Source organism: Myotis brandtii, unplaced genomic scaffold (genome assembly GCF_000412655.1).
Source record: "Myotis brandtii unplaced genomic scaffold, ASM41265v1 scaffold187, whole genome shotgun sequence".
Lineage (NCBI taxonomy): Eukaryota > Metazoa > Chordata > Mammalia > Chiroptera > Vespertilionidae > Myotis > Myotis brandtii.
The window spans coordinates 5,079,251-5,088,983 of record NW_005356944.1 but is presented as its reverse complement, the minus strand read 5'-3'; the positions used below and the strand labels follow the sequence as shown (position 1 = coordinate 5,088,983).

At 47.6% G+C, this 9,733-nt stretch overlaps 1 protein-coding gene across 1 annotated transcript; it reads left to right on the top strand.

Annotated features, from left to right (window-relative positions):
- Positions 1-330: 330 nt before the first annotated feature.
- On the top strand, positions 331-7,664 carry LMO2 (LIM domain only 2 (rhombotin-like 1)). The gene is made up of 3 exons (XM_005864406.2): positions 331-414; positions 1,304-1,519; positions 6,661-7,664. The coding sequence occupies exons 1-3, from the start codon at positions 335-337 to the stop codon at positions 6,878-6,880; spliced, it is 516 nt and encodes a 171-aa protein (XP_005864468.2). The 5' UTR covers positions 331-334; the 3' UTR covers positions 6,881-7,664.
- The last annotated feature ends 2,069 nt before the right edge of the window (positions 7,665-9,733 follow it).

The window sequence follows — 9,733 nt, the reverse complement described above, 5'->3', positions numbered from 1 at the left end:
AATTATTACAAATCAACAGGTATTGGGTCTTTCCTGTGTCCCATTTGGTGCTAGAATCATTTCTTCTACTCTTTTTTTTTCCTTTGGCAAATAACGTCATCTATTTTAAAATGTAAAAACAGAAGTATTCAGATTCGAGTTAAGCAAAGTCAGAAGCTGTATGACTTTTTAATGAAAGAACACATACCGCGAGCTCACTGTTAACAACTGCCTGGATGGAGATTTTAGAGTCTAATTGCCTTCCACTCCCTTGAAAATAATTGTTGCCTTCTCCCCATTTTCTTTTCTAAATCAACTTTATCCAAATCAGTTTTGCTGTCGTAAAGAATTTCACATGCAGGAAGGTCTATTTGATGTCTTTATAAGTTTAACAATGGCCTTAACACTTGGGATTGTTCTCCAAGGATTCGTTAGGTAAGAAGGACGGAATAAGGAATTTCTGTAACGAAATAAAATAAAATAATGAGACTTCCTATTATGTCCTGAGGGAATTTGTATCTTGAAAAGAAAAACTAAAATGATCACTTTTGGTCACTTTCTTCCTCACCTCTGCTTTTGTGCAGTCGGGAAGGACTTGAGGTAGGATGGCGGGTAGATTCCATAGGAAATTTGCAGGTTTTTAGCCTAAATAGTCAGCTGTCCTGGCAGTAAGCAACTGTTCAGTCCAGATGCCTCCGTTGGGGTTCAGCAGTGCACTTGGGTCCTGGTATGAGAGGAGGGAAAAGAAGGAGAAATGTGGAGAGAGGAAAGGAGAATAGGAGGGGAGAGTAGGAAAGAGAAGGTGGATTGGAGGTACAAGAATGGTGCTGGGCTGGGAGGGGGATAGTACCACCTACAGTTGTCTTGGGTGCCTCTTGGTGCCCTGCATTTACTTCTTCTTCTTAAAAAAAAATTGATTTCAGAGAGGAAGGAAGAGGGAGAGAGAGAGAGAGAAACATCAATGATGACAGATAATCATTGATCGGCTGCCTCCTGCAAACCCCACACTGGGGATTGAGCCCACAACCCGGGCATGTGCCCTGACCAGGAATCGAACTGTGACCTCCTGGTTCATAGGTTGACACTCAACCACTGAGCCATGCCGGCTGGGCTGCATTTACTTCTTAAAGGGTCTCCTGTCCTAACCCAGGGCTGGCAGGGCCCCTCTGCAGTCCAGCCTGTGGGTAGGTTGTCCTGTCCTTTCTCTATGTCACCGACAGACCATTGTGTGAGGCTCCCTGTTTGTTGGCCCAGGGTGATTCCTGACCTTGGGTGCTTGTCTCACCACCATGAGTTCGTCCCTAATGCTCGGCCTTCTTCCTAGGGAGCCCGTGGATGAGGTGCTGCAGATCCCCCCGTCCCTGCTGACATGTGGAGGCTGCCAGCAGAACATCGGGGACCGCTACTTTCTGAAGGCCATCGACCAGTACTGGCACGAGGACTGCCTCAGCTGTGACCTCTGTGGGTGCCGGCTGGGTGAGGTGGGGCGGCGCCTCTACTACAAGCTGGGCCGCAAGCTCTGCCGGAGGGACTATCTCAGGTACCCTCCTCGCCACCCTCGGGGCCCTCAGCAGGGAGGCCGGTGTCCACAGACATCGGAGTCTGGGTCCGTCTGTGGGGCACCTGCCAGAATGAGCTCGGGCTGCAGAGGCTGTCTCTGCGGCCCCATGCAGAGAAGCAGTTGGCATTTCTTCCTGTTTGGGAAGCAGGTTTCCATCTATTCCTACGGGGGTAAAAGACAAATAGTTTAAAGGCAAGAGAACGATAAACGCAAAATGCAGAATACTTCGTAAGTGTGAGGGTGGGCTCTTAGGAGCTCATGTAATGCTTTAAAGCATACCTATCGGTTATAACTATTCCTTTGTATGACTCCAATGTGATGGGAGGAGAAACTTAAAAATAGAAAGCATGTTCCCACTATGGCGCTCCAAGAATTTGACTGTCACCGTAGGAAGGCCCTGAAGTCAGTTGTAGGTTTGAGCCCTGGCACCACTGCTTTCTAGCTCTGGGACCTGGGTCAGTTACTTAACTTTCCTAAGCCTTGATTTCCTTATCTGTAAAATGGGGATAATAGTAATACCTACTTCCAAGGAGGAGGTGAGGGTTAGATGGGATAATGCACGTAAGGTGCCTGACTTGGTGCACAAATATCAAATAGATGTTAGCTGCTCTTGTAACTGACCCTCCTGATGTTGCCATTAAGACTTCTCCTGCTGCCCTAGCTGGTTTGGCTCAGTGGATAGAGCGTTGGCCTGCGGACTGAAGGGTCCCTGGTTCGATTCCAGTCAAGGGCACACGCCCGGGTTGTGGGCTCGATCCCCAGTAGGGGGCATGCAGGAGGCAACCAATCAATGATTCTCTCTTATCATTGATGTTTCTATCTCTCTCTCTCCCTCTCCCTTCCTCTCTGAAATCAATAAAATACACATATAAAAAATATATATATTGTTATAAAAAAAAGACATCTGTCTAAAGAACAAAGAGATGGGAGCATGGAGGGGCAAATAGGACCTCTACTGAGACAACCACTGAGGACCTCTCTAATGCTCCAGGTCATATATACGATTGGCCATTTGCTCCTTCCAGCACTCAAGGAGTGCCTTTGCCCGGAATGTTCTAGAATTTCCAGTTTCACATTAGCTGCTGCAGAGGTAACTCTGTGCCCTCTATTGTCAGATCTGCTCAACTGTGTAGCTGTCAGTTTTTTGCCATCTTCCTGTGGCAGAGGGTCCATGGAGCATGCAGCCCTAATACACGAGGACCACCCAACCCTGGGAAGCTTGTTTAGACTCCAGTGCCCTTGGCTGCCAGGCCAGCTCTTCCTCCCCAGCCCACCCTGCCGAGCATTTTACATTAAAAAAAAAAAATTGCAGGCAATTCCACAGTGAAGAAAGCTTATCTGCTTACCGAGAGGCTGATAGGATAAGCTTTCCTCCCCCTAAATTCCCTGATAAAGTCCTTGCAAATTTGGTGATTCAAAGAAAATAAGTAGGGTTTTCAGTGATCATGATTATCTTTTTGGTCAATTTCTTATAAGTTACAAAAGGAAATAGAATCGGGATAAATAGAGACCTGATTTTGCTGGCGACCGGTTTGCCAAGTCGATGCAGAAGGCAGACGAGCAAATGATTCCCATTGGGCCCCCTGACTACATCCCTGTCAAATCATTTGAATCTTATTAAATGAAGTGCCGGGAGAGTAAGGTCAGAAGAGCCGGGGCTTCTCCTATCTCTACGGTTTTATATAACATTCAAGAATAAACCCGGTGCTGCCTGGCCTTGTTAATCTTTTCCATTTTTAAAAAGGAGAGAAAGAAATAGTCTGGGAGAACCCAATGTTAATTAACTTGTGTCTTGGTGACATGAAATAATTCTTCTCCCTGCTACATTCCTAGGCAACATGTTAATTAACTGTGTTAGTGCAGGCGGTTCCAGCCATCTTTTAATATTTATATTATTGTTATTAAAATGGGCAGGAGAAGGCTTAAGACGTGACACCTCTCGACAGAGGAGAAAAATATTTTTATTTTTGCTTCGGGATGGCCCTTTAGCCACGAACTTGTTTGTAAGGTATCTGTCAGTGACTTAACAAGGGCATGCTGGAGTGACTCCAGGGGTCCTATGATGGGGTTCAGGTCTCCCCACTGGGATAACTTCTCCTGAGGATCTCCAATGGCCTACTCGCCAGTTACAGTCTTTTCCCAACATTTATCCTCAAATATTCATGAGACACCACGCAGGGCCTAAAGCCTGCACTGTTGTGTTGTGTTGTGTTGTGTTGTGTTGTGTTGTGTTGTGTTGTGTTGTGCTGTTGGGAACCTAACAGTAGCTGTCACTGTGAGTGCTGGCCCACATCCCTTCTGGTCTCTTTTTACCAACTTTTGTGTGCAGGGCGCCCACCAACCCAGTGGTTTCACTGTCAACAGCCAGCACCTGCATCTGTTACAGCCAGAAGCCTGCCCACTCCCCCCAGACGCCCAGATCACCTGAACCAATGACCTGCGCTGGGGGAGCACCAAGACCCCGAACCCTTGCCTGGTGCCTGGAGCCAGGGTGACCTGGAGACATAATTTACACCTCAGAGTCCTCTTGCCGACTGGCCAGAGGTCCCCCTCCCCGCCCCCCCACATCCAGGGACTCAGCCCAAGATGCAGTTGTGTGCACCTTGCTTGCCTTCTGTCCAGTGTCCTTGCCCCCTATCCCAGTGGTTGGCAAACTGCAGCTCGCGAGCCACATGCGGCTCTTTGGCCCCTTGAGTGTGGCTCTTCCACAAAATACCACGTGCGGGCATTCACGTACAGTGCGATTGAAACTTCGTGGCCCATGCACAGAAGTCGGTATTTTGTGGAAGAGCCACACTCAAGGGGCCAAAGAGCCGCATGTGGCTCTCGAGCCGCAGTTGGCCGACCACTGCCCTATCCGGTTTCCCAAGAACACATTCTCAGGGGCTCTGCGTCTGGGATCTCCAGCCTGAGGCCCCAGTTCTCAGTGCCAGCGCTGAATGCTCACGTTAGAGGTCAAGTCCTAGTGTATTTTTACTCTGAGCAGAACCTCCCAATACCTGAGCTGGAAGGGGCTGCAGAGGCCTTGGCTTCCAGTCCCCTTGCTGTCCAACTCAAGACGCAGAAGCCGGGAGAGAGGAGTCCTATGCTCCGGGGCACCTGGCTTGTTAGAGGCGATGCTAACTAGACCTGAACTTGTCTCCCAAATGTTACTCCTTCGGCCTTCCCTTCATTAGCTGCCTGATGTGTCTTGTAATTTACCCCCGACTTCCCTTTAATAAACGCTGTCCTTCCTTAAGGGTCACACACCCCAGGCAGTTGGCTTCATTTCACGCACACTGTTTTGTGAGTCGTTGAGCCTTGCTCAGGCCCAAACTCAACTTACTGAACAGTCAGGAAACCAGAATTGCCTTTCCACTCTGTGACCTCCAAGGTGGCAGTTTCCTACCGCTCCGCCATCTGCTACGCTGGGATAGAATGTTCTCCCGCAGTAATGAGTTCTCTTCCTCCCAGGTGGTGCCTTGAAAACGCCCAAGCTCTTCCAATGGGAAGCGGGATTCGGAGGGAAACGAGCTGGCCCTGGCTCTAGCAGGGAGCTCTCTGCCCTCAGACCAGGTCTGCTTCATCCCGTTAAATTTCGCCCAAATGTTTCTTAATTTGTCAATTGCCCTTATCTGCCCTACAACCTCTCAGAGGGTACCGATTGATCCCCTGCTATTCTGAAGTTAATAAGAACTTCCAGTAAGAACAAGCACTTACCTAAAATTGTCCTAAAGGTTTTATGTGAAAAGGACCTGCTAAAAGGCCACGCTATCAGGCACGTGTGAAAATGACTTCCTGTTGCCGGACTGGTGCAGTTGGGAAGACCCGAGATGCGTTAAGACACAATCAGTGTTGGCTTAGCCCTTGACCGTCGGTGCTGTGACATACTCCCTTAGATCCTCCAGCAGCGGAGTGAGGTAGATGCTATGCTCACTGCCCTTTCACAGCTCACAGGAACCAGAGGTCTCCCCAGAGTCACAGGCGCTCAGGGGGACTCCTGGGCTGACTACCCCTGGCTCTTCTGATTCCAGTACTTGGGATACTCATCCACTCTTGCAGGCTGCTTCCCTAACTTCCAGAATCACCTGTAAGTGCTCGTTAACACACAGAACGCTGGGCCTCACCCCCGCCAACGAGGGTCTCAATCAGGGGAACCTGAGCATGTGCATTGCTGACACATTCCCCCCTGGGGAATGCTGGTGGTCCCAGGACCACACTTGGAGAACCACGGCACTTGGAGAACCATGCACTTGGCTCCACTGTGTGCATCTCCCACATTGTCACTGGATAGTGCTTAAAATATTCAGAGACTGGTCTAGTGAAATATTCATTGACTGGTCTATGGAGACGTAGGAGAGTCTTTATTTCAATGTCAGAAGTTTCTCCAAAGATTCATGGCAACGGGGCAGCAAGGACCTTGAATTAAGATCTTCCGTTCAACGTAGAGAGATGCTCTTTGTCCTCTAGGTCTCCGAGGCTGATTAACTGTACCACGTGCTTTCTGTCCAACCCCCTCTGTCTCCCAGAAGCCGGGGGCCCCGTGGACAGTCACGTGGAGGTGGCCTCGGTAGCTTATGGAATTAGTAGCTGTTGACATGATAGAACTTGAGAGCCTCTGAAAGATGCCCATTTCGTTACATTCTTGGTCAATTCTCTGTCAGCGGGTCCCCCAGGGGTTTTACTGCAGCTTCTCTTCTAAGATGCAAGTCCCCCTGGGAGGGGACACGGGATACATGCCTAACCTCTGAACTTAGATCACTTCCGGTGAGCAAAGAGTGAAACAACACCCTGTGGATCACAGCTGTTCTGCATGGTCTGGGAGGACCTGAGCTCTCAGTGGGGTGGTTAGAGCACCTGGGGGGGGGGGGGGGGTGGGGGTGGGGGGGGGGGGGGGGGGCGGCTGCAGGCAGGGAGAGAGCTCAGAAGAGGGGCCAGTTATGCCAAACACAAACGCCACAGATTACGGTTTCATCCCAGAAACCGCAGGAAAGGCTGTACGCGTCGGTCATCTGTGTGAGCCCAACTCCTCCTTGCTTCCTGACATCTTGGAAATTCAGCCTCCTCCTCAAGCCCTTTCTGCCAGTGTCTCTGCCAGTCTTCTCAGCTTTTCTCTCTTTCTCTGCCCCCTCCTCCCCCAGGCTGTTTGGCCAAGATGGTCTCTGTGCCTCCTGTGACAAGCGGATCCGTGCCTATGAGATGACGATGCGGGTGAAAGACAAGGTGTATCACCTGGAGTGTTTCAAATGTGCCGCCTGCCAGAAGCATTTCTGCGTGGGCGACAGATACCTGCTCATCAACTCCGACATCGTGTGCGAGCAGGACATCTACGAGTGGACTAAGATCAATGGCATGATCTAGGCATCTCTGGGAGGTGCTCCACCCAAGTCACTGTCTCCAGGGGGTCTTCACTCTTAGGCGCTTTGGGGATTCGAGGGCGGGGTGAGGCATTTCTTAGCGGGTGGTAGACCCTAACTGGGCACACGACACAGCATCTAAGTGACATAATGCAAAAAATGATACCTAAATGTGACAAAATGACCGGCCTTTAGGGAGGACGTATGATGGACCGTAGCCACAGCCTACCCATAATAACTGACATGATTAGCAAAGGCAGGGAGCGTTTGGGGAGGGGACAGCCTTTGGGCAGTCATGACGGAACTTTACATCTACAGATAGGGAGTTGTGGAAAGACGCGCTGTGACTTTGACCCTTGGCGACTAGAGATGTGCAATTGATTTCTTTACTTCCTGGCTTCCATGACAACCCTGTTCCAATCACTGTCCTCCACACACGAGAAGGATAGGAGAGCAGCCACCCTTTTTCCCTCGGCCACCTTCCCAAGGCCTTAAGCTCTAGACCCAAGGGAAGCAGCATAGAGACACATTTCAGTTGAAAATGGGAACTGTGACTCTTAACCACACACTTATTTAAAGCGACACTGATGAATCCCTGTTTTCAGATACCTTAGTTTTGAGGTGAGGAGTTCCACAGATTGTTTCTATACAAATGTAAATCTAAAAAAAAAAAAGGTTGTTCAACTATTTTGTTATTTTAGATTCTATCAAAGTATTTGTTGTGTGTAGTTAAAAAAACAAAACAAAACACCAAACCTCTGCAGACAATAAAAACGACAAGACTAAAATGTAGTGTTGTTTATTTGATAATGACTTAACAAATTGGGATGGCGGGGAAATGGCTTTTTATATTGTAAAGGAGAAGTAAATAAGCAATTTACTTTTAGGTCAAATAAAAAGTTCCGTTTATTGCTGGGGTTTGTACGAGGCAGGCACATTTCTATATTACTGGCAATTATATAACAGGTCATCATGTAGCTCGGAGGGATGGGGAATAATTAAATTGTTATTGTAAGACGCACATTTCACTTCAGCATTGTACGAAGTAAACGGAAGATCATTGCCTTTGGGAAACCTATAACCTAGAAAGGACACAAATACATAAAACAGATTCCCTTTGGGAGAGAAGGTAATTACCTAGTTTGAAATGTGGCAAAGATGCTGAGCTTGACACTTCGATTTTCCCAGACGGGTGTCTCAGGGTATTTTATGACAAGTGGTTAAGAGGACCTCACTCTGAGGATTTAAAGCAGGCACCTTCCCTTGGTGCGGATTTTTTTTCCCCATTCACGCTATTCTGGTCTCTGAGAACTGACTCTGAGCGCCACCTGCTGGTCGTCCCCTCTCAAGACTGTCCCAATGAAAGACCAACCTAGGTGGACATTCTTTTCATTTGTTCAATACAAATTGGCAAGCAGTCTTAATATGTTTAGTTATTAAGACATCAGAAACAGGCATCTATTTCTACGGTTAATTAACTATGATGTTTCTTTAGAACTTCCATCACTAAGGTTTATTTGATTTCTTCTAGAGGAGAAATAATTAAGAGTTGGCTCTCTTGGTCTGTAAAAGTGGTTGGGAAATCTGGCTGCTTAAGGTGGCCTATTTAAAACTAATCTAATTACATTGCATTTCAACTCAGGTGGCAGTAGGGTGCTGCCAGTGAGGGGATGTTTGTTCTGAATCACCAAAGGGGCCCTGACCAGTGTGGCTAAGTTGGTTGAGCATCACCCCGTGCACCTGAGAGAGGTCACTGGTTCAATCCCCAGTCAGGGCACATGGTGGGGTTTCGGGCTCAGTCCCCAGTAGGGGGTGTGCAGGAGGCAGCAATCAATGTTTCTCCCTCTCCCTCCCTCTCTCTCTAAAATGAATAAAAACATACTTTAAAAAATAAATCAACAAAGGGGATGCGGTTCTCAAATTATAATCAGAATTCAATCCACTATTTTTAATTATACCAACATTAATTGTAACGACAATAGCAATAGATTTTAGCTATGCAACTATTTTATAAGCAGTATTAAGTGAAAATAAAAATGTTTCTCGCCTGGAGGCAGCTGATAGGGGGTTCTCTCTCATCGATGTTTCTAACTCTCTATCCCTCTCCCTTCCTCTCTGTAAAAAATCAATAAAATATATTTTTAAAAAAATCAACAAAGGGGATGCGGTTCTCAAATTATAATCAGAATTCAATCCACTATTTTTAATTATACCAACATTAATTGTAACGACAATAGCAATAGATTTTAGCTATGCAACTATTTTATAAGCAGTATTAAGTGAAAATAAAAATGTTTCTCGCCTTGGAAGGGTAAACTTCATTCTTAATCCCTGAGGTAGTACAACACATAGAAGATTAAATAACTCAGCCAATACCTTTGCCATCCTCAATAAAGCAATGATGAACATTTTCCTTTTGTCCTTGGCACAATCTTGCAGAATTGAGAGTCCTTATGGTAAGTCATCCCAGGAGCCCAAATGCCTAACCCACAACTGACTTGAGAGGAAGGACATATAAAGAGACTTCTGGAGAGAGAGAGAGAGAGAGAGAGAGAGGCTTCCAGGGGACCAGCTCCCAGAGTCTACCTTGGTGACTTTTGCCCGAGTGTGTCACCCAGGTGCCCTAGACCGGAGTCAGGAGAACCGGGCGCCTGCCCCCTTCCCTGGTCCATGCCTTAAGTCAGCAGTTTGCCAAGATGTTTGCTCCCTCTCGCCTCAGTAATCTTATGCCCAGAACCAGCTTCCTGTCATTGCTGTCTCTAATATTACTACTGCTTCTCGGGGAATCTTGAAATTCCACAGTTAAGATAGAGCAGTGGCTGGGAACTTCACCATCTGAAGACTTGGAGTTGAATTG

Bases quoted from the DNA above. Each gene is read 5' to 3' on its own strand.
- LMO2 (XM_005864406.2), top strand. From the start codon at position 335: ATGCAGGAAGGTCTATTTGATGTCTTTATAAGTTTAACAATGGCCTTA. The intron at 415-1,303 runs GTAAGAAGGACG...CCTTCTTCCTAG, and splicing joins GTTCTCCAAGGATTCGTTAG to GGAGCCCGTGGATGAGGTGC. The intron at 1,520-6,660 runs GTACCCTCCTCG...CTCCTCCCCCAG, and splicing joins TGCCGGAGGGACTATCTCAG to GCTGTTTGGCCAAGATGGTC.